General features: G+C 44.4%; 1 protein-coding gene and 1 long non-coding RNA gene across 6 annotated transcripts in view; both read right to left on the bottom strand.

Moving 5' to 3' along the window:
- LOC119032215 overlaps window positions 1-24,586 on the bottom strand; it is a 1,052,400-nt gene that overhangs the window by 525,745 nt on the left and 502,069 nt on the right. The gene's annotated exons all lie outside the window — the stretch shown is intronic.
- ntn4 (netrin 4) lies at window positions 281-23,880 on the bottom strand. 2 transcript variants are annotated; one of them, XM_037121093.1, is made up of 10 exons: window positions 23,353-23,866; window positions 21,041-21,594; window positions 15,695-15,973; window positions 9,943-10,069; window positions 8,254-8,439; window positions 2,832-3,045; window positions 2,607-2,701; window positions 2,096-2,164; window positions 1,568-1,741; window positions 281-1,393 (listed from the first exon to the last, which is right to left on the bottom strand). In XM_037121093.1, the coding sequence occupies exons 1-10, from the start codon at window positions 23,396-23,398 to the stop codon at window positions 1,254-1,256; spliced, it is 1,884 nt and encodes a 627-aa protein (XP_036976988.1). In that variant the 5' UTR covers window positions 23,399-23,866; the 3' UTR covers window positions 281-1,253. The 2 variants fall into 2 exon arrangements, with proteins under 2 accessions (XP_036976988.1, XP_036976989.1); XM_037121094.1 differs by lacking the exon at window positions 281-1,393 and adding an exon at window positions 1,465-1,514 and having other exon boundaries at window positions 1,547-1,741; window positions 23,353-23,880.

Below are 24,586 nucleotides of genomic sequence, written 5' to 3'. Positions count from 1 at the left end.
TATTTCCATAAAAGTTCCCTGTTTCACTGCAAAAAATGTGTGTGTGTGTAGTAATTTTCACTCTCTGACTTCGGTATAATCGTCGTGGTCCTTCGAGAGTTTTGTATCGTAGTTGAAAGACTGATCTCCTGGTTCAACTCCGACCAAAACGCACCATTTTTGAGAAAGAGCCCAAAGATACTGAAACAGCCAACGCTGTGAAAACAACACCAAAGTTGTAATAAACTGGAATTATCCTTTAATATTACCACATACAAAAAACAACTGAACAGAGAGGGAGAAAGATGAACAATAATATTTATATAGATATATACAAATAATACTGTACAAGAGCACGGAGGAAGGAATCCGTTCTGAGTGTAGCAGTGTAATATGAGATGAATCAATAATACATAATCATAAACGCTGGAACGGCTGTTTGTTTTGAAAAGTGTACGAACAAAAAAAACCTACAGAAAAGAGCTGGACTGAGTCTGGACTGTGCTCCTTACACACACCGCTGCATTCAAACCACTCTCTCGCACACACACACACACACACACACACACACACACACACACACACACACACACACACATTTGCAAAAACAGGCATAAACATTCACGTTCGGGGTAAAATCCCATTCACTCTGATTTCAACACAGGCACACCTGGACTGGCTAAGGTTTAACCACCTGTAGTGGCTTGTATGGCTTGTTCAGCGTCACTCTGGGTGCAGCACACACACACAAACACACACACACACACTGCTGCCTGTATGTGTGTGTGTGTGTGTGTGTGTGTGTGAGGGAATGGACATGCTCCATCCACAGCCCATGTCAGGGGGTCATGTAGTGTGTGTGTGTTAAGTCTTCCTCTCTTTGTGTGTCCATATTCCCTCAGTCCATCTTAGGCTAAAGTGCTGCAGAGGAAGAGATTCAGTGTGTGTGTGTGTGTGTGTGTGTGTGTGTGTGTGTGAATGTACGTCAGTGGGTCCAGGGGGCATCACTCAGAATAGAAAAGCACTTGGCCACAGCGCTGAATTCCTCATTTCTTGCAGAAGAAATCCCACACAGGAGAATAAAATAATATCCCATGTGCTTTTTATCTGGTGGAGTCCACCACAGATTTAAGGGTTTTTTTTTTTCTCAGTCTTCTCAGTTCAGCCCCAGAAATCTGCGAATCAATATTCCACATCTGGAGGACAAGAGGACACAAATCTACAGTCTCGCCTGTCCATGTGTCCGTCTGTCCTCCAGCGCTCTGATGCTCCGTCTACCAGTTGCAGTCTTTCTTGAGTAGCGAGAGGACTTTGCGCCCCAAACTGGCTTTCCAGGGCTTGACGAAGCTCTTCATGTTGACCAGGAGGCGGCCCTGCTTACGGTCCGAGTGGCCCGCCACGATGTACTCCACCCCTGAAGAAGGACGGTCAAGGTGAGGGACACTTAATGCTTCAATTGATAACATGATATCAATGTTTTCCTCATTTCAGTGGGAAGTTTTAAGGGTATTTATAATTGATCAGTGTGTAAAAACCTTCGTCCCTGACTGTTTTGGAAGAGAAAAACCTGGGAGAGTGTGAGTCTGACCTGGGTTGAGGATGGGGCAGGTGCAGCCCCGTGCGGTCCAGGACTCGGGGTAAAGCGTGACCCGACCCCGCTGTATCTTCACCTTGGTGTTCTGACTGAGCACCTTCTGAACTTTGACCTCCACCTCAGCGTGGGAGCCCTTATCGTGGGCCGACAGCACTTTCACTTTTAGCACTGCGTGACAGGCAGAGAGGACAGATGTAATAAGACTTTCAGTGCACATATCTGTGTCTGGACCTGTGAACTGAAGTGTGAGCAGACTTTTATTGATGTTAAACTTTACAAACACAGTAAGCAGTAACCAATGTAGGCTACTTCTTTGTCACGGGTGAACAAAGTCCCAGACTCCCTTCAAAAATTGCTTAATTTAAAACTTTAAAAGCTCTGTTAGACACTTTCAATGACACTTTTTAAATTACTTGGGTGTTTTTGTAAATTCAGCAATGAAATTTTACATATGTTAGAAACCAAACTGATCCTTTGATTGTCATACAGGACAAATAAACACATCCATGTATGTTTTCTTACCGTACGCATAATTCATGGTGCAGAAGAGTTTGCTGTTGGTCAGGGCTTGTTCTTTGCACTCACACTTCTCTGCAGGAGACACACACACAGGCACAGATTAATATTTGTAACATAACTGATGCTGTGTGTGTGTGTGTGTGTGTGTGTGGTCTGTGCATGGCGTCCTAAGAATGCAAGCACAGTGTGTGTGTGTCCAGTGAGGAATGCGCCTATGAAAGCTGCAGTTACATGGCAGTGGAGGCAGCGGCGGCGGCGGCGGCGGTGGTGGTGGGGGGTCTAAGAGAAAGGACACTTGGAAACTGTCCACACACGCACACAAACACACACATATACACACACACACACACACACTCACCATATTTGTTCCGTGTCCTTCTAAGGCCCTATCAACAGTTTCATTACTTAACCATTACTGCTTGGTCACTGGACTGTGGAAGAGGATGAATAACAGACACACACACACGCACGCACACACACACACACACACACACACACACACAGTCAGTCTCACCTGAGTAGTGGAGGGCGGAGAAGAGCTCGTCTGCTCTGAAGATCCTCACCGGCTCGCTGGAGTTTCCCTCCAGGTTGTACAGGTCCAGATCAGAGCTGCACACACACACACACAAACACACACACACACACACGCACACACACGGAAATGAAAAACTAGAATCAAATGTCAAATTGATCAGGTATTGGTAGTCATATCCTGCAAGGAGAAGTGTTTTGTGCTCACCCGAACATGCAGTCTCCTGTAAAAGGATCACAGTCTCCCGCGCAGTCACACGGACGGCAGCCGTATTCATGGAAGCCCCAGTATCCCACCATGCACCTGTCGCAGTGGGCTCCACCCACTCCAGGTTTACAGATGCAGTTCCCGTTGGAGGGGTCGCAGAGGGAGCCGTCAGCCAGGTGGAAGGGCATCGAGCCCAGAGGGTGGCAGCTGCACGCTAGGAGGGAAAGACGTAGAAAGTTTAGATGTAATGTTACCTACTACAGCTATGATCTGACTTTCTGTGGAGGTGAGGGTGCAGGGAGAGCGGCCTCTGTATGTACAGTCAGTAGTTAAGAGTCATTTACTGCCAGTCGAGCTTCAAGCATCATTAAACAGCAGAGAAATGGCCCCAGACAAACACCCCCGCCCCCGCTTTGTTCCCCTCTCCTCGTCTTCTGTCTCAGCTCCCTCCCCGTCTGCCCCCTGAGATCGGGACAGATTTACGGGGGAGGCCCGACACGTCCTCCCGTTAAGGCTCCCGGGTCTCAGTGGTGATAACAGCAGAGAGACGGCAGACAGTCGTTTTCTCAGATCGCCAGTGGAAACATGTGGGTGTGAGTGTGAGTATATTGTTTTTGGAGGTTGTTTAAAGAACACACTATCAGCACACAATTAGAGGGGACGTGAGGGAGGGTGTGTGTGTGTGTGTGTGTGTGTGTGTGATAAGAAAAATAGAGAAGCCTTTGTATTACAAGCTCCTGCAACAATACCAGACAGACAAATGGAACAACTGATGAAGGATGACATACTTAAGTCCTGTAATAAATTAGACTGTACAGGTCGGTTTAAAAGACCTTTAGACTCGATGGTCCGGTGTGACTTTCTCTTAAATGGTTTGATTTTTTTTTTGTTTTCATCCCATACAAACTCTCACAAACACATTTTTCTTTCAAAAGCTCACATATTTAGGCTCATTTTTAGGGCCATGCTGTTATTTTGAGTGTTTAATAGAAAACACGTTATTTTATCCTGCCTCCTTGAAAGCAGCGTCTGCTCTGATTGGTCAGCTCTCACAAGCCTGAGCTAGCACCACCCATCACGTTTCAGCATCAGCTCTGCAGGTGGTTTTGAAACAGAGAGCCGACGTCACGGCTCTTTTCGTTCGACCCGATTGGAACTTTTGTCTTTGTTAGTTACGTTGAACGCTCACCAGAACTCGTCGCTCAAACACTGCAACTTTCAAATCTTAAAATGATGCAATTCAAGGCACCGCAAAGGAAAACAACAATAGATTCTCGCTATTCGGATATGAAGATTTGATGCTTTTCTCTGTGTAATACCATGAAAATCAAACATGAATGCTTTTAATGACAGATTAATCAACTGATTCAATTCATTGCAACTCTGCAAAAAATGCCAGTTAAAATTGTATTCAGCTGCTTGTAATCAATCAAACCTCAATTTCTGAAGATTTGCATATCAGGATTTATTGAAATAATATGAGATAAATGTGTTATTTGTTAGGTGAGTGTGTCTTATATTAAGTGTTATCTGTGTTTCTGTAATTCCTTTGTTTTTTTGGTAAGCCGTGGGTATATGTGGTTAGTCGGAGATTATAGGTTCCTCTAAGAATCAAAGTTTAAGTAAGTTTATTTGTCTGAATTTCTTTAACAAAAAGGGAGCAGACGTTTCCAACATTCGACTTGTCAAACTGCGAATGATGCACATTCTTGTCTTCAGCCTGCGAGAACGACGTCTCAGAAAGACACATCAACCGTACTGAACTCAAAACCAGACGGTTTATTGGGTGAATCCGTGACCAGGTACAACAAAGATAAGATAAATCTTATCACGAGATTGAACTGTGCGATATCAATAAAATAATAAAGATATCGCATTTATGGACTTTACAGAGGCGAACACGAACGCGAGAACACAAAAGAAACACACATATTTGAAATATATTGCGGCTATTATGACACGAGACCTTGATATAGACGCTGAGAAGCATTGTGTGTAAGTGTGTGTGTGTGTGTGTGTGTGTGTGTGTGTGTGTGTGTGTGTGTGTGCAACCATCAACACGATTGTTTCGCGAGCAGCCTCCGCATGTTAATAATTAACGATATTACAGCACCACCTCTGTTCCATGAAGAGCTGGAACACGTGTGACGATATGTTTGGTGTGTGTGTGTGTGTGTGTGTGTGTGTGTGTGTTTACATATCTGCGTGAGAATTTATGAGCACTTGAAGGGGTCAACACACAAGGACTCCTGTGTGTAAATGTGTGTGTGTGTGTATCTAAGATAGCTGACAGCTGCAGCAGCGCAGACAATGAAAACTTCATGAGCTGAGACATGACAAGACACCTGCCTGAGCAACCTGTGCAGACAACAAACTACACACACACACACACACACACACACACACACACACACACACACACACTGTAACCCCCCCATGCTAAAGAGTTTAGTGTGTACGAGCTTGACAAGAGTGTTTTCTTTCCCGGGCCCCTCGGAGCTTGGTATGAAAAAAATGTTCCTCACGACGGAGGGAAATTCCTCCATTGTCAGCGAGGGCTACAGCGGGATTTCACAACCCGTACCTTCGTCTCAGGGGTTCTCCGAGCTTTCCATCGCTCCTTGTTTCTATCAATCAGCTGTCAGGGAGGATTCATTAGCCCTTCAGCCTCCACAGTTACCCAACAGGTGAGATTTTCACCTCGGGCAATCGTTGAAATCAGAGATGCATAACGTCTGTTTTAAAAAATCTGCTGCCTTGAATTTCTTTGCCTTTATCAGTGATGCCAGCGCACATAAACTGAGAGGCATGTTGGCAAACCTTTGCTCCAAAAGAAGTCTAATTCATCATCTATGAGATCCTGATAAGATCGATGCTGATGGAGCAGAATGGCTCGACTCCGAGAAAGTGATTTAGGCCTCTCGCTGTCATAAGAGGCTGGTGTACATGCTCAATGAGTGAGACAAGGTTATAGATTTATGGGGTGAAACAAGACTCCAAAGCAGAGGTCGTCAACATTTTTCAGGCCAAGGACTCCTTAGCTGACAGAGAGACGGAGAAAGGACCACTGTTACAAATACTGTAGGGAATTTCTGTCATAATGTTAAAAAACTGGGCCCACATGTGTAGGACGGCCTACGGTGCCATGTATAAACAAGTTGGCTAATGTCGCTTCACTCCAGCATCTCAGTTTTCCTCTGAGGGGGTTTCTGAAGTGGAGGTGATGTCACAGCATCTTGCTCAATAACTTTTAAAACAATCAATTCATTGTGGCTCATGAGAACATCTGTGTGATATTAATACAGATAAGAGATGACACACAAAGGTGGTGCACTGTGATTAAGCGTACAGTTTGGTTAGATTGCGACCGAGCTATTATTTCTTATCTGTATGTTCAGTGGCTGTGCTTGCGGTTTTCTCGAGGTGAAATTGTTTAAAACAAACAGCCGGCGGTGGAGCTGATGCAGCGCACTGTTAGCTGTAGCTGCTCCAGTAAACACACCAACACTTTGGGAGTATCAACTGCAGTGTCTCTGGGCTCTTTATGTCGAGCAGACAGGCTGAGTGGCAGCACAGCGAGAAGGCAGCCTCTCAAAAAAATATCGGATGGATTGCCATGAATACTGGCTCAAACATTCACTTCCTTTCTGTTTAGTTTTTGTCCAATATGTTGATTTATGACCAAATAAAGGAAACAAATGTCTGCACATCTGCCACAGCTGGACTTTGCTTAGTGCTAATTAGCAAATGTTAGCTTAGACACTAAACTAAGAGGATGAACATGGTAAATATAACACCTGCTAAACATCGGCATGTTAGCATGTTGTCATTGTGAGCATGTTAGCCATGTTAGCATTTTGCTAATAAAACTGCCTCAAAGAAACTGCTCGCATGGCTATAGTTTCATTCTTGTTTATTTATTCTACTACCACTATTTAGTACAATGTTTGTATTATAAATTCCTGTATGTTTTTAAAATTTTTATTGTCAAATCCTATTTCTGTCATAATAAATCTCTTAATATGATAATAAGGTTACATTTCGAGGACACACCCAAACTGAGCCATACAATCGGGCTGATAGCCAACACGTTCTCCCCTCTACGTGTTTTTGAATGGTCTGGTACAATTTGACAGTTGTTTTGAATTCACCGCCTACGTGAACACAAACACACTCATACTGTAGGAATCATGCGCGAGTCCGACGTACCAGCAGGACGGCGCTCACTGGGTCAAATCTGACAGATAATCTGAGAAGAGAATGTAGCCACTGCTCTGCGGTTATGGATGACTATCGCGTGTTTACTTAAGACGCGTCTCATCGCCGGAGGGCAGAACGCTGCTTCTTAACCCAGACACACACACACACACACACACACACACACACACGCATACATAGAGGACCCTCACACATTTACAACAACTACCAATGATTACCCACGAAGCTACACGAGCTCTGAGTCACACGTGAAAAATGGCAAAACAAGCCGGGATGGTCATGCAGGGGTTGTGTGTCGAGCTTTGAGTCAAGACGAAGGAATGTCCCCATCTGATGATTAACTATGGTGTAAGCGGTGGATGTAGCGCGGGCCGTCTGCTGTCTCTCTCACACACACACACACACACACACACACACACACACACACACACACACACACACACAGAGCGAGCCAGGTGCCCATCAGCACGTCCCGGCTTGCGATCTCAGTCCTCAGCATTCCTCGAGGGAACGAGCGCGCCGTGCCAGTGTGTGTGTGAGGTTAATGTTGTGATTTACACCAGCAACATTTTGTCAACACTGGTATGATTAACGATGCGTCATGTAATTTTACAATGTGTTCGACATGTCGCGGTTGTGGGTTTTACTGGTGTCAGTTTGCCAAAAAAGTATACATGAAAAAGAATTTACAAGAGGGACGCCTGTTTCCTGAGGATGTGTTGCAGTGAAAATATCAGATCTTGGTTACAAGATTTAAGATAATCTTGTACAGGTATGACTAATTGTGCTTTACTCTCTATTTTAATACAAAAACAACACCATTAAAATATTTCTTGATATTAAACGCTGGTGTATTATGAGGTGTTTTACTATGAAATAAAACCTTACTTGTTCACGTTCGGAATATAAAAGAAAAATCACTTTTAAAGTTTAAGTTGTTCATTGTATTCCCTCTTAAAATGTAAGAAAATGATGGACATCATGAGTAAAAAAGCCTGAAGTCTGCATTCACATTATTCCACCTGGATTCAAGAGTTTTTAAAGCTACTTGGAATAAAAAACTATCATAAATTTCCAAAAAACAAACTTTTTTAATTGGCTTTTAGTAGTCTGGCACCTTTAAATTGACTCCTTACAACCAGATGATGCCAATAACAAACCATCCACAGCTTACTAAGATACATTTGGTGTGTGTGAATCTTACGTTTGCAGGAGTCGGGGGCGGTCTGAGGTCGCTGAGGGTCTCTGTAGAAGCCGGCTTTACATTTCTGACACTGGCGTCCTTCGGTGTTGTGGAGACAGTCACACACGCCTCCGCTGCGCTGGCCCGACTCGCGCCACGCCGTCCAGTCAAAATGGCAGCTCTGAGCGTGTCCGTTACACTTACACTCTGGAGCGAGAGGGAGGACATGAACGCATCAGCAATGAAGACGAGCAGAAGATGAGTAGACTCTGTAAAGTGGCTCGGAAAAGTTTACATTTACACGTTTTCTCCACAATATCTATAGGCTGTATTTTCACGTCACATGATTCTTCATAGCTTCGTGTTTTCATCCCTTTTGACAAATCTTTATAGCTGCTGCCCTCCATGAAGAGACCACCTTTTTTGTGTAATGAACTATGAAATGTTTACCTCACATGACTTGCGATACAGTTTATTTTTAGCCTCTTGTATATGTGTCGGGAACTACGTGATAAACAAGTGTCTGGTAGGTTTCTATAACATCATAGCTGCATTTTACAAACGTGAGACAGGAAGTAGAAGCTTGTTGAGGGTCCAAATCTTGTAATGATCTTATATTCTGTTCTTAATCTGCAGGTTTTTACCTTTTCTTGCACCCAAATTCTCCTCTAAATCCCCATCAGGGCTCAGAGCTCATGATTTGTCCAACATGTGTTTTATAGCGGCTGTGTTTGCACTTGCAGACATAAACAGTTGTTACTGTTTGGCTGTTTGTTCTCGTTGCTCTTGTTGCTATGTGACGTCGCATCTGATTGACTTATCGTCATCAACAGCACTGCTGGCACCACCTGAAACCATCTGGAACTTGATGCTAAGAAAAGCCAAAATGTGTCTCCGGGAACTTTCGAGAGAAAGCGTCATGAAAGCAGGTCTGCACATTTCATTAACCGTTCAAAGGGATAGTTCTTATTTATCTTTAAGCAGGTCACGTTGGAGTATTTAGTCTTGGTCTCATCGAGGACTCAACCATATTTTTACTCGGTCTTGTCTCCATCTCGATACACTCTGGTCCTAGTCTTGTCTGAGGTGGTCTTGACTACAACACTGGAGGTGGCGTCATAAGATGTTCCTGTCCATGTTCAGTGTGTTACTGACAGTAGATTGTAATCAGCACATGTCCAGTCTGGAGGAAGCCAAGTTATGAAGCAGGCAAAACACATTTCAGCCACCTTCACCTTCATGTATTTGTCATTTATCGTGCTGTCAGGCGGCGCTTTCTGACAGGAAACTGAAGCCACTATTGCTCCGTCAAGCACCAGACTCCACTGACAGAAACAGTCATTTTACCTCACAGAATTCAGGAGTTGCTATTCTCACCAACCGATGACGACTCCTGCATTCTGCGAGGTAAAATTAGTGATTGTGTCAAAGAACTCTGGTGGTTTTGGAGAAATGGCTGTTTGACATCGAGGTAAAGAGGGGAAATATTCTAACTATCACATACACTTAAACTGAACGGATCTTTTTAAGTTAATTTTTCTTTTGGTGTCATTATGTTGAATGATTATTTTGGCGTATAGTGTGTCTGTCACAATAAAACCAAGTCATGGATGGAGAGAAACCTCATACAGCACCACCACAGAGAACCAAACTTTCCCCTTCAGGTTCCTGTGGTGGAAAAAATTGTGGGACTGCGTTTGTTCGACTCACTCCGACATTCGTGTGGAGCCCCCGTCAGTCCGTCAGCGGGCTGCCAGGGCCGGTCGTTGTACAGCGGAGCGCAGCGCTCGCAGTGATCACCTGCAGTGTTGTGTCTGCACACACACTTCCCATGAACCTGAGAGAGACAGGAAGAGAGAAGGAGCTCATTAGCAACAAGAAAAAAAAAAGACAGACAGAGGTAGAGAAGGAAGGATGAGAGGAACAAAGAGGTCAGTGTGACGGAGAGGGAAGTTTCTACGCGAGGACGAGTCTGTTTTTTAGATTTATCTCCAGTTCTTCTTCTCTGGTTTCTTTCTTTCCTCCTCTTCTTCTTCTCCACTTCCTCTGATATTCTAACATCCTCTCACCCCATCACTCTCTCTCTATCTCTCTCTCGTACTCCCTTGCCTGAAATTAGTGAATGGAGATTGATTGTTTGGCTTCATCACTGGAAACAAGAACGGGCCTCCGGTCTGAAAAGCCTGTGTGAGCGCGTGTGTGTATGTGTGTGTGTGTATGTGTGTGTGTTTACGAGTGTGTGTGTGTGTGTATGAGAAGAGTGCAAGTATGCAGCGCTGAGAGCACAATAACAATCTCCTTGTCATTCCTGTGAGCTGGAATGCCATGCATGCTGGATAATGATTGAAGGAGGGGAGGGGAGGGGGGGCGAGGCATCTGAGGAAGCTCTTTATTTGTTTGCGTTACACCGTGCAACTGTAATGTAGGACACACACACACACACACACACACACACACACACACACACACACACACGATTATACAATGATTTCAGAGGTAGACACACACTGCCACAGAAATTGGAAAATACACACTCACTAATTCTTGCGTCTGTTTCCCACGGTGTGTGATGTGTCACTACCTCCTGATTGGCTCCGACTCACACACAAACACACTGTACTGAGTTTACAGTTAAACACAGCCACATGCTATAGAATGAAGCCTGAAGCAACATGTTCCCCCCTGCCTGAACTGACCCCGGATCAGCCCGACAATGTGGAGGTGAACACACATGACTGATTTTACAGCGGCTCAATCACACTAATAAGGGGAGCAATTGCTTAAATGAGAGGTCCAGGCGAACAGGAGGCAGGAGACCTAATGACACATATCGAAAAAATGAAGAAGAAGAAGTTATTAATGAAGATGTGTGAGAGAGTGGAAACAGAGGAAGGGCACAGGAAGAGAAGAAATGGACAGGGAAGAAGAAGAAGAAGAAGAAGAAGAAGAAGAAGAAGAAGAAGAAGACGAAGACGAAGACGAAGACGAAGAAGACGAAGAAGACGAAGAAGAAGATATAGAGGAGAAGGAGAAGGAGAAGAAGGGAACTGGCCAGCAGCAGCAGCTGGCTCAGGTCCAGGCAGCTGGTATTTCAACCCATTTCACATGTTTACCATATCGTGATACGGGACAATTAACACATATACACACTGAGAGCTGCACACATGCAACCATGTAAGCTCAGCCATACAGAGGACACAGCAGAGGAGGACCAAGTGCGGATGGAAACACTTCTGGAAGCTGCCAAAGGCTCTTTAAAATGGGATGAAAATGAATATCTTTGAAGGATGAGGCCATAGAGATGTCTGCCTTTTATTCAGTAAAATAAAACTAGGCGACGCTCGGCTTGTGATGCTCAAAACGCCAAAAAAATTCATCTGAAAAGCTCAACAGCAACGTCTCTCTCCAGAAATCATAACCTGGTTACTCGAGACAATTCACGGAAATTGTCAGGAGCAGTTTCATGACATAAACTCATCGTCCATGAGTTTATGTTTGCTTCCTTCAGCACGGTGATACAGCGTCAACGGTCTCTGTGAGCAACATGTAAGAGTTTTAGCTGAAAACTCTCCTGGTCCACTGTTTTAGTTTTGGGATTTCCTGTTTTATTTTGAAAGCATCTCCTCATGTGTCGTGTTTTACTTTCCACTTCCTGTCTTTGTCTTTTTTCCACCCTTTTTCTGCACACTCTTGTGTTTCATTTCTTAGTGTCTTCCACCTGTATTCTTTCCAATGGCAAGCAGGGGTACAACTCCGCTGGTTCCAGAAAGAAGTCAGGTTGTATATAAGCTTATGAGAAAATGACCGTACTTCTCACTTGATTTATTACCTCAGTAAACAGTTTCCTAACAAGTTTATGGTCTCGATCTCTAGTTTCAAGTCTTCTTCAACACAGCATGATGTTCATTTTGTACATGACAGACCCATTTAGAGTAAATTAGAGGATAAAGCAGGGTATGCTTCAGGGCGTGGCTACCTTGTGACGGGTTCTAAGCGAAATCCAATCAGGAGATCTTCTGCAGCTCAACCCTCTCGGACAAATATGGTCCAAAACCAGAGACGCTACACAATTTTAAAACACTGGGTACGATGCTATTATACTAAATTTGATTTTCTTTTGGAGAAAACCTCTTCCATATTGACCAACCAGTTACAGCAAATACACATAATTAGGAGAGACAGCATGTTACATTTTATGTTCCATATTTTGTGATTAAGGTGATTTAAAGATCTGATCACTCAAGTGTTTCACTGTTGCACAAGAGAGAGATTTTCTTTCAAGAATTGTTGCTTCTCGAGAACATTCTCCAGACCGTTCTGAAAACCTTACATAACAGTTTTAACACACAAAGTAGCACTTATACTCCTCTTAACAGACACTTCTGTGTAAAATAGGTGGAGTGACTCTTTAAATACTTAAACGTAAGTGAAAGAAATGAAAAGAAAGAGACTAAGAGAGTTACAGAATTATGGAAATGAAGCGCAAACCCAGACTGGACTAATTGCTGCTAACGCTCCAGTAGCTGTCACTGGATGTCATTATGTGTGTGTCTGTGTGTGTGTGTGTGTGTGTGTTGGCTTTGTAGCTAACTAACAGACAGTGTAATCACCCTGAACCACAGAACCCTTATGTGGGGGCAAAGGAGCACAAAACAACAACAACAAACAAACAAACAAACCGGTCCTTGTCGTCTACACTCGGTGTCTGGGGTCAGTAATGACTTGATGTATCAGAACCACTTTCACCACCGATTACTGCGCACACACACACACACACACACACGCACCCACACACACACACTTGAAGCAGACAAAACACTGCATGCTTAAGCACACACCCCTAACACACCGCAGACCAAACAAACAAGCCCCACTGTACTGAGAAGACAAAAATGCTACACTTTTTTGTTTTTTTGGTGCAGAGGGTGGTCACACACATTTATGACATAGCCCCAACATGCATGCACGCACACACACACACACACACACACACACACACACACACACACACACACACACACACACACACACACTGGCAGAATGTAACTAAGTACATTTTCTAGTACTGTACTACAATTTTTTACATCTCTGAGGTAGATATTGTACTTTTTTCTCCACAACATTTGTCTGACAGCTTCAGTAACTTGTTTTTTTTTTCAGATTACTATGTTTCATACCATTTCTTTCCATTTAAAATCTCCACACGAGCTGTGTGGATTTATTTTTTTGGTTCATCCTACTTTCTATCCGCATGGGAGTGAACAGATCATGACCGAATACATTGTTTTGGGGTGAACTTATCCTTTAGGTACTGCTTTAAATGCATACTTCTACTTCTAGTGGAGTATTCTTACAGCGTGGTTTTACTACTGTTACCTTCCACCGCTGCTCGCCCTTCCTTTCACTGAGTAATCTGTAATCTCTGCCCTCATCTTCCATGTTGAGCAGCCCTGCTTGTTTGGGTTTTGCCAGAAACAGAGGCTCTGGGTCGAAACAGACACCGAAAACAAACTGCTGATAGGAGGCAAAGGCACTTACATAACCTCCATGTGTTTACCGAACGCTCCCGCATGGCACACAGCAGAACGACGCGCCTATGACCTGAGGTAATGTTGTGAGGACAAAAAGATTTACTCTTCAAACTTTAGGGTCTTAGGACTCATATTTGCTGTGAGAAATGGACATCAGCCACACACGCGAGCATTAAAATGATCTATTATGATTATTACCCTGGCGTGCGGAGGAGGGTTTTACAGCTCTGTGATCTAAAGAGGATTTTCGACCCTCATAATAAGGAAATCCTGATGAAAACACTCGTCAGAGCTACTTGGAATTTCTTGGCATGAATATAATCAGATTTTAAGATTTAAAGACTGTGTCCAATAACCCGGCTATCAGCAGCTTCATTACAGAAAAAAGCTGGTATCAGCAAAGAAAACACATGAACCGCCATGTTCATCAATCACGCATCATACCAAACATTCTCTGTTTCATATCGGTGTAAAATATGAGATTTTTTCAGCTGCTTGTCAGAAAGCAAATTTCAAGGAGTGTTAAGTTATCTAGGCAACTCATCCTGTTTTTGATTCATACACTTTATGACTAACAGGATGTAAAATAGAGTAGAAAGTGAAAAGATATAAGTAGAAGTTAAAAAGCAAGACTTGTCCTACTCCAGATCTTATTTGGCTTGTTTTTCTAACTCTAACCCTTGAAAGAGTCATTGTCCTGGTACCCTGTGCTTAATACAGACATTTTAAATACATAACCAGACTACAGCTACACTGGGAAATAACAGTTTGATGAAAGTGTGGAGAACACAACCAAAGAAGGCAACCAAGACCATCAGCATCTTAGTTTAGTGAGCGTGCAAACATTTGCAAAGAAAAAAAAAGTTTTTTCCCCAAAATGTTACTATCACTATGATGAGCCTACTAGCCCTCTAAATACTGTATATTCTAATGTGTCTAATTCAAACATGATTTAAATATTAGAACCAAAACCGTTTAACAAAACCGGAGGACATTTTGTGACAGATACAAAAAGAAACCCGTGTCACAAAAAGTTTCTATTCTTAAAAGGATCAAATAAACGAACGTGCATCCTGACCACATATGTAAAATAAGGCCAATAATGTCCAACAGGACTGCAAAAGATATGTTTGCGGTATTAAAAAAGCCACACTGTTACATTTTAAATTGTTTTTTTATGGTGCAAATCATGGTAGAAAATCTCTGACAACAAGAGATCCGTGTCAAAAATGCTTGTTTATGTACATGCACAAGTATCGGCTGAACACTTGCATCTGATTTTTCTCTATCAGCCTCATCAGTTAAGCTTTACTACTGTATATGCTGATGTAACACTATTGTTTATCTGTCTAAATGTCTTTGCTTATATAAATTGTAAAGGAAACTCCGTGTTGACTCACACTTTCCCTGTCGAGCCTCACTGATTGCAGAACAGGCTTCAAAGTCAGCCAGCGTTTCTGTTTGTGGAGATGGCTGTGATAGGAGCCCGGCTCCGAAACGCTTACGGTTGATCTCCAGGAAAAACACAGAATCACACCTTCATCAGCACACGCACACACACATCAACACCACCAGTAACGCTCTGTTGAATCAATATCCACATCTCTGGGGTTTGTTATCAGCGGAAAGGCAGCTGTTTATCCGAGCAGACAGAAGAACAGAGGAAGCAGGAGAGAGAAAGGTGATCCCCCCCCGCCACCCCTCCTTCAGTCTGTTATTAAGATGACTGCCAACACCAAGTGAACAAGTCATTTAGTCTGCAAGTATCAAGCCTTATAATCTTGATTTCCTCAGAACAAGTGTGCATGGGGAATGTAAAAACATGCCAGGATGTCAAAACAAGGTGGAGAGAGCGGAAGAGTGGTGCATGAGTGCCACTTTCATGTAAGAAAGAGTTTAAGAGAATGTGAAAGTCGGAACTCGTCTCTCACCACGTGGTTGGTCCGGTCTCTGATGGGCTGGTACCCCGGAGCAGGAACACACTGCTCGGCGTGTCCGTTACAGAAGCAGCTTCCCTTCACTATCAGGTCGTAGATGGCAAAGTGTCGGGTGGGAGGGTCCTCGTGTGCCGAGTCGAGGTCTTTGGCCTGGCACGGACACGCCTGACGCTTCAGCAGCCGGATTCGGACGTTGGTCACCCTCAGCTGCTGCTGGCCCTCCGCCCCGAACGGATCCAGGGATTCCCACTTTGGAAGCGTGCGGTAGATCACCTGTTAGTCAGAGAGGGAGATCTGCTGTCACACCTGTTATTGTGCACACCCGGCTATTTTCCAGGCGGCAAAAGACACGACAGAAACCTGAAATCTGATCAGAAATCACATCAAGATTCAATTGAGTGGCCCAACAAAGACAGAACTCCATTTTCACTTGTCTCATTGCAATACAATGAGACTCACGGTGGTAAGTGGTAAATAGTCTTTAGCTTGATTTTCCATTGATTTCCACAAAACTTTGGGTCCAGAATAGGCCCGGTTTCACGGTTTCTCCCTCTTTGCTTTATGGCTTTAATTACTGAAAAAGGTTGATAAAATTCTGAACAGTGCACGAGAAGACGCTGTTCTCTCTAGCGGCCCCACTTCATGATTTACAGGGATTAGACGGGTTTATTAAGTGACACAAGCTGTTTCATTGACGCTGCTCATGTCACAGCGTCTGTCATGTTAATGGGGGTTTGTTTTGGTTTTTATCTGCGCACCAAACGTTGACCTTCCGCCCCGCCGTCACCGACCACGTCCTCACGTGACCACGAGGCTGCTGGGTGTCCTTAAATGAGTTCTCCCTCTGCCTCCCCTCCTCCCTCCCTCTCTCCCTCTCCCTCTCTACTCTGTCTGGTCCCTGGACATCCTTCAAATCGAAGATCCCCTTTATGGGCTGCCATCGCCATGCCTACTGCTGCCACTGGCAACCAGCACCGCTGCTGTTGCCGGGGTGAAAAAAGTTGGTGTCTGCTCCAACTCTCGCTGTGAAAGAAATGTGTGTGTTTGCAGTGTGTCCCTCCACAAAGTGTGTGTTGTTGTCACTGGCTGTCATTGATATCATGGGATGAGTAGTGTGTGTGTGTGTGTTTATGTGTGCAAGTGTGTGTTTTCTTTAGCTGAAGCTTTTGGTGGAGATGCAAGTAAAAAGCCCCCCCCCCCCCGCCCCAATGCTGCTCCCTCATTGGCTGGATGACTGGCCGAGAGTGTGATGGGAGGAGCACTATTAATTTCCCTGTTGTTGAAAAAGGTCGCGGGGTCACGGCATTGTGGTCCACAATTAAGAGAACACGACAAATAGGACGAGGGGCGCCGGTCCGCGGGAGAGCACGGAGAGCAGGGCCAGACAAAGACGGGGACGGAGATGCAGCTTCACATAACTCAGGGCGGCACAAAGGGCCCGCGACAGCCCGGTGACACCACAGCAACACCAGCTCGCACACACAACCACACTGGCATGCACACAAACATCAGCGTTGAGGATTTCTTCACACAACATACATTCAGCAGGAGGCCATCTTGGAGTTTCTACAGCCCGATCTTAGTTTCTCTTTTAAAGAAAAGTTAGTATTCGCTGATACGCTGATGAGACCCATGTTTGTGTTAATATGATGTAAGTTACAGGTTTTAAGACACCAAGCAAATAAGTTTAACTAATAGAGGACACTGTCAGAGATCATTCCTAATTTTGCCTTCCTAATTTCCTAATAATAGCTTTTAATTGCTTTCTGTGGTTGGATGCAGCCTTACTTTTATTCTTCTGAGAACCATAAGAAGTTCCCGCTCTTTACTATAAATATAAAACGACTCATATGCTGGTGCACTTTTTATTTTTTTGCCCCTGCCCCTCAAACATCCTGAGTTTGCCATTGGTAGTAACCCAAACCAGACCTGAAAACAAAGCAAAATGTAAGCGATGCTCAATCAGCATCCAGTCTGTTCAACCCACAGAGACTCTCCAACCAACGTTTGACCGTCAATGTCGTGAGAACCAGCGGACAGTAAGGACAGTGGTCTACCAAACTGTCCTCACCAGGAAATTTGCTTTCATTTATTGATTCATGGTTTTTATTTTAGCCCGCAGAGTCTACCAGAAGTGAAACACTAAACCAGAAAGCCCAAAGTGAAACAAAGGCCTTGATCAAACAAGTATAAACACATAGACAGCTGGAGATTTGTGTGAAAACTGTCTGTGGAGATGCCAGAGAAAAAGTGACGTACGCCAGAAGTGTTTTCTGTGCGTGTTGTCCTTTAAAGGCACCCTGTGAAGTTTTTGACAGCTAGCGGTGCTATGGAACATTTTGACATGCAACCTGTGTTTACGTAAACATTAGGAGCATTCAAATGGATGCGCATGAGCTTGAACGAATACGCGACACATATTCCTGAGATTTTACACTTTTTAACGGACCTGAAATTGTTGGTGGCTGCACACAAAAAAACGTAGCAACGTCTCAACAACAAAACAGGAAAGAAGAAGTTTGGTGGACGGCAAACAATGACACACAATCTGGGTTTTAAAATATTGTTTTTCAAAACGCTTTGCAGATGTTTCGTGAGACAGGATATGCGATCATCTGGTTTGTTGGGCCTCTGGGAGAAGACAAGAAGACGACACACTGACTGTAAACATTTATACTGATGTTTGTTTACAAGAGAACTCAGCAGGGAACCTTTAACTGTATTCACAGTATGAGAATGAAACACGCCCGCTATTAGAAACTATCTGTGTGGGTTATTGAGGAGTCTTGAAGCGTACGTACAGTAGATGAAAACATTTTACACCTGCAGTCAATAACATGTAATAAATCACAGCCAGGTTTTTGTTTTGTCTCTCAGAGTCCTGTGGCGGTGGGTTCACTGTGGGCCATGTGTCCACTTCAGACTGCAAAATACAGTAAGTCTGGCTTTAACAGGCGGTAATTCCATCAAAGCACTGTGGACTGTAATCTGGTAAACAGGCACAATGGGCATTGATGGAAGGAGAAAGACGGAGAGGGAAACAGAGAGGGGGGATGGGTGTCTAGCCAACGGTACCAACATCCATCAGAGCAACGGCACTTCCTTCCCAGCAGACAGAGGAGAGCCGACTGTATGAGTTTATCTGGAAGGGCACGGACAAGAGTGTGTGTGTGTGTGTGTGTGTGTGTGTGTGTGTGCTCGAGGAACAGTGGAAAAGAGAATGTGTGTGTGTGTGTGTGTGTGTGTGTGTGTGTAGGCCAGTCTGCCTCCCTCTCCTCCCTAAGGAGGTCAGTCTCTACAACAAACACTCACATTCTTCCAACCCGGCTGACCTCATAAATAAGACAAGGAGCCCTGCATGCTCAACACACACACGCGCGAGCACACAGACACACACACACGCCACCTTTTCCCCACATTACAGGTGAACACGGAAAGCTTCCAGCGCATGAGACGACACGCTTTCATGTTAGCGGGGGGAAAGAAGAGAGGCAGAAAGCTGAGAAGACCTGGTGTAATCGCTCCCAGCCACAGTTCAAGCCCCCGAAACCTTCAAATCTTTTTAACCGGAGCCAGCAGCGATCACACACGTGCACGCAGATAAACTTTAAGTCAAGTTATCGGTCAGCTGATACCGCTTATTTACCCTGCAGTACATGTTGTCGCAGCAGTTGTGTTTTTGACTTACTCTGACGTAGCGGAAAGGTAATACTTCTGAAGGCTTTGATGTAATATCAGCCAATGAAATAGGTCAGATTGTTTCATTCAGGATCCATTTATCATACTATAATTAAAGCAACATTGCGTAGAAATTGGTATTTTGTGCAATATGGCACCCCTGTCGCAGTTCAAGTCTTTTCATATTTGTCCATTCTTTTCATATTTGTACAAGAAACAGAAGAGGCGAGACACTAAAACACAAACTCATCCATACTGCACGGTTCAGCGCCTTGTTTTTATCATCTTGCAGCAGCCAAAGGCACGTAACTGTCATTACAGGTGATGTGATACAATGATAACACAAACACACAGAGGCAGAAACAGTGTGAACAGCTGAGCAGCAGCAGCTGCTCTGTCAGAGCGCTACTTGACCTCTTTTAACCTCCGGGTCAAACGGTTGAGGGGTCAAAGGGCGAAGGTCACGCTTCAAGCACAGGTGGCTGAGCTGCAGCGAGTACAGCGACACAGTGAGGAATCATGAAATAAATTCACAAAGGGCCAATTTCTCAGTTTCTTTCTCGAAACAGGAGCGTGCGAGGAAAGCAGAGGAGCGCATCCAGAAAGATTTACGATACGCGGCGGCAGAATCGGCTCATAGCACCTGGGAGGAGTCCTCGGAGGGAGTCGTAGCAGTCAGTCAAAGAGGACGTAAACACACGTTACACATGAGAATCACGCCAGGGGGTCCAGAAGCAGCACCACGCTCGGCATGCGCCTCCACACACACATCTGCCGAGCAGCTCCCGACACACACTGCTTCAATTAAACATCAATGGACTTCAGGAAGCCCTCTCGTGCTACAGTCAAAGTACGCCTATTAAATCCTCACTCATGCACACACGCACACACACATTCGCAGAGCTTCCCCCCACCTGGCTCTTTCATTCTGCTCAGCGTGCTAACGACGCCATATGACTCTCGCATGTTGCGTGACTTCACAGCAGAGAGGGCTGAATTTGTTCCAGCAGGACGAGGGTGAGCTGTAGAAACCGTTTGTTTAGAGACGGATCTCACTGCGGCAGCGTCTGCCTGTCATACCCGACGTGTTTTATATGGCATTGTCAGGAGTTCATTCACAGAGGAAGAAAAAAAAAAAAAAAGGCAGGAAACCTTCTGTCAGCCCCCCTCCGGCGTTTCACTGCAGGTGTGTGTCCGCCCTCGCTTCCACCTGCGTTAACCTGCTTTCTGACAGCATTTGGACTGAGAGAAATGGTGGGAATTCAACCGAGACTTGATACAAATCTGATCACCTCAGGCACTTCTGGCAAGTAGTCATGAATTGTAAAGAGTAAAAAAAGGCAAAGTGATCTCAGCTCTGGTGAAAGACAGTGATATGATTCTACTGTTTATACCTGACAGTGAAACCCAAACTTAAATTTCAGACTTTTTTTTAACTCTCCCTACAACTTTGCTCCTCCTGAGATTTCTCTGATTGTATTTTCCTGTTTGAATATATATTATTTAATTCAGATTGTTTGGCCACATGCACCTGGGGGCACCTGTGAGACCTTACAGGGGAAGAAGACGACTAACATTTACTTCATACCAGCAAAAACACTTGCCTATTACTTAACATGAAGCATAAAAACAGACTCAAAATACTAAACGCTCCCTCCTCACCTCTCCACGGTTGCAGGGATAAGCCGCGGAGTATTTGGAGGTGCAGGTGGCCCCGTCCCGACCCGCTCCCGCCTTTCCCTCCTCCAGCCCGAAGGCGGCGCTGCAGTTGGAGGCGTAGTACTGCAACATCTTCCACGTTCTCCCGAAGTCCTGCGACCGCTCCAGCGTCATGGCGGCGGGCCTCGGCGAGCGGAACACCAAGATGAGATGCGTGAAGTAGAACTCGGCCTCGAGGTCCAGCTGCACCGTCTCAGACTCCACCCCCTCGGCCGACTGCCACCAGGTGTTGGGGTGGCGGAAGGAGGAGTCGGACATGGCCCCGGCCAGGTGGGACAGGAGCGGGAGGCCGGCGTTGCATTTGGCGCACTTGGCGGCGCTGCAGGCCAGGTTGGCGTTGGGGTCCGAGTAGGAGCAGTAGAGCTCGGTGCCGTTGTTGCCGCAGACGGTCTGCGTCAGGACGCGGCGACCCAGCGCCAGGTTACCCATGCGAGGGTTGCAGGCTCGGCTCTCACAGCGAGGGGCCACACCTGCACGAAACACCTCCGCCGACACACCTGGTGGAGCAGACGGGAGGAGGAGAACAGTTCACTGAGTCAATATGGTGACATAACAGCTTTCTGGAGAAAACTGGAAAAAAAGTGTGAAAGCATGTGTGTCAGGTGTGTGTGACAAGGTGTGGCACTCACTATACCTGAGCTTAAAGGGTCAGTTCACCCACATCACACTCCACTAGAGGCATTTGTCCACATTTGTTCAACATAAACACAAAATGCAGCCATGTTAATAGCAAATTAAGCTAGTTTCATTGTCGATTAATTGGTTGTTAATGTTCTCAATTAACTAATTGATTGATCTGTTCATTAAAAGGTCAGAAAAGGCCTTAAAAATTGTCAATTAATATGAGACGACATCCTCAAATGTCTTGTTTTGTTCACAACCCTAAAAGAAGAACTGCAAGAAGAACAGCAGCATCACCTGGACTATTTCTTTGGTAGGATGATGAAGAGGAGGAATAAGCCTCAAAAAAAAGGCAAAAACTGAACAATTTTTGTCAAAACGATCAACCTTTTATCTCCTGAAGTTCAGATTTTAAGAGAGAGCGACCCAAATTGCCATGAAAACCTATTCTAAAAGTCCATATGCAAACAAAAAACACCACAGAAGAACACTAAATAAAACTCTCCCCAACTAAACTGATCATTTTCTAACATATGTCTAATAATTGACCATATAAAGCAATAAAAAATGTCTTGTTAGTGACTTGAAAAGCTAGACTTTGACCCTCGAAATAAAAAATATTTGCTTCCTAAACACATTTGGAGGTTTTGTTGGGATTTTGCCCAGTTTCCTAAATTCAGTATTTTAGTGAGTGGACGAGCTGAGATTTAGAGTGACTCAGTGTGAATGTGTGTGTGTGTGTGTGTGAGAGAGAGTGTGTACACAAGTCAAGTGATTTACCTCGATCGGAAATGTTATGCAAAAGGGATAATAGAGGCATTGTGCACCTGCCTGCTGCAGACTGCAGCCAGCGTGGACTCTAACATAGATAATGTTTGGCAGCTCGGGGAGGATGAGCAGCAGCTCAGACGCCTCCCAGACGCTCTGCAACCCCCCCGAGGGCCACAGTGTCATCTTCCAGGGTGGATTTATTATCTCAAACTTGGAACTTTCTGTTGGTTTTCCACGGACAGACTCATATTAAACATTTAGATGCTGAATTAATTAAGTTTAGCACTCAGGAACCTTTTCAGAAAGCATGTTTGGTGTTAAACTGGAGTTTATGTTGAATTACATAACTGTCTGTAGGTGGGAAGGTCAGACTTAAACCTTTAGATTTACATTATTCTCAAATGTTTCTAATTACTAGGATGTAAGATAAATAATTGAGTAAATTATATTAAATTGAACTATATTGAATTTTACACGATCTTCAATAAACCTAATTATCAAACTTTTCATCTAAATGTAAATACAACTCACTAGCATGTTTTCTATACCAGACTTCCATCTAAATCCGCCTAATTTAACAACAATGAGGCTCAGACATATCCCCTCCTGTTCTTTGTCTACCAGGGGTTAAATGGATACTGGAGTTTAATCATTTAGTTTGTAATTCTGGATTAACTCCAAGCTTTTAATAAATGTGGGCTCAAGTGTCAGAAATCCACATCAGAATCGCTTTCAGCCGAGAGATTAAATTGCCTAAAAATTAAGGCGAGTTCTGTATTGCTGCGCCTCCTCCCAGCACATTGTTGCCCCAGTGACAAGAACTCTGACAACAGGATGTTTCATGAACAAAAACCAACACTAACCTGCATCTGACAGCACGGCCAGGCCGATCACTAGTAGAGCCAGCATATCTCCTAGTGGCAGGAATAATCCGAAATATATAGATGTGAGAGGATGATGATGATGATGAAGATGAAGATGATGAAGAAAACGACGCGTGCAGAGATCTCATCCAGGGCGAGACAAGTGCGCAGGTTCAAATCCAGTGTGGACTTTCTCTTTCACTCAGCTGCGATCCAACAAGGCGATAATAACTCATGGAGAAACAACATGATCCCGGACGGTGCGTGATGTCCCGCTGAGAGAGGAGAGGAAGAGTAGAGGAGGTGCAGCAGGAGGAGGAGGAGGAGGAGGAGGAGGAGGAGGAGGAGGAGGAGGGTCTGCTCAGCTCGTCTGCTGCCGCCGCTGCTGCTGCTGCTGCTTCGGGACCCGCAGCGTGTTTCATTTCCCCGCACTGAGCCTGCTGCCCGCTCCGCTCTGCCCCGCACATCTATTTCTAAGGAGCCGGAGACGCGGAGAGGTGGTGTAGTGACAGCAGCAGCTCCGCCTCTCCTCCACTTTTCTCTCTGACTTAAAGGAACATTCCAGTTCAGTGCAGAGCTGCCAGGGGGGGAAGTAACGAAGTACAGTTACTCAGGCCATGTGTTGGAGTTATGAGTCAATTCAGAGGAAGATATTTTATACTCTTTTGACGTTGCTTTGCAGATCAGATCATTAATACAACATATAAATCATGTGTTTTTATAGATTAAGATGTCCAGTTGTTTGTAAAGTCTAAAGTATTTCTGGTTTTAGCACTCAGTGTTGACCTTTACTTAAGTAAAACTAAATATATGGTACTAAAATATTACTGTGCTACACATGAGAGTCCCCCACACAAACAGTACTTGATTAAAAGTCTTAAAATATCTAAAGTAACAAGTAAAAAGTACATTATACATTTATCTACATCCAATATTTGGATATTTCTGGTGATCAGAAGGTGAAACAAATTGATTTAGACTGAGTCGGATGCAGTGTGCCATTTGCAAAGTAACTTAAGTAAAAGTACACAAGTAGTATCAGCAAAATACATTCATGAAAGTATAAAGAATGCATCAGTGTGTACCCAAGATTTTAAAGGAACAGTTCACCCAAAAGAAGAAGGATGAATGGAGAACACGGGGATTCCTTGTTTTTTTACTTCCTCGTGTTGGTTACTTGTGTAAATATTTCAGTACTTTCCACAGCTGTGATATTAAAACCATGACATGACCG

Source organism: Acanthopagrus latus, chromosome 14 (assembly GCF_904848185.1).
Source record: "Acanthopagrus latus isolate v.2019 chromosome 14, fAcaLat1.1, whole genome shotgun sequence".
NCBI lineage: Eukaryota > Metazoa > Chordata > Actinopteri > Spariformes > Sparidae > Acanthopagrus > Acanthopagrus latus.
The sequence above is the reverse complement of the archived record's forward strand: the minus strand, read 5'-3'. Positions and strand labels throughout refer to the sequence as shown.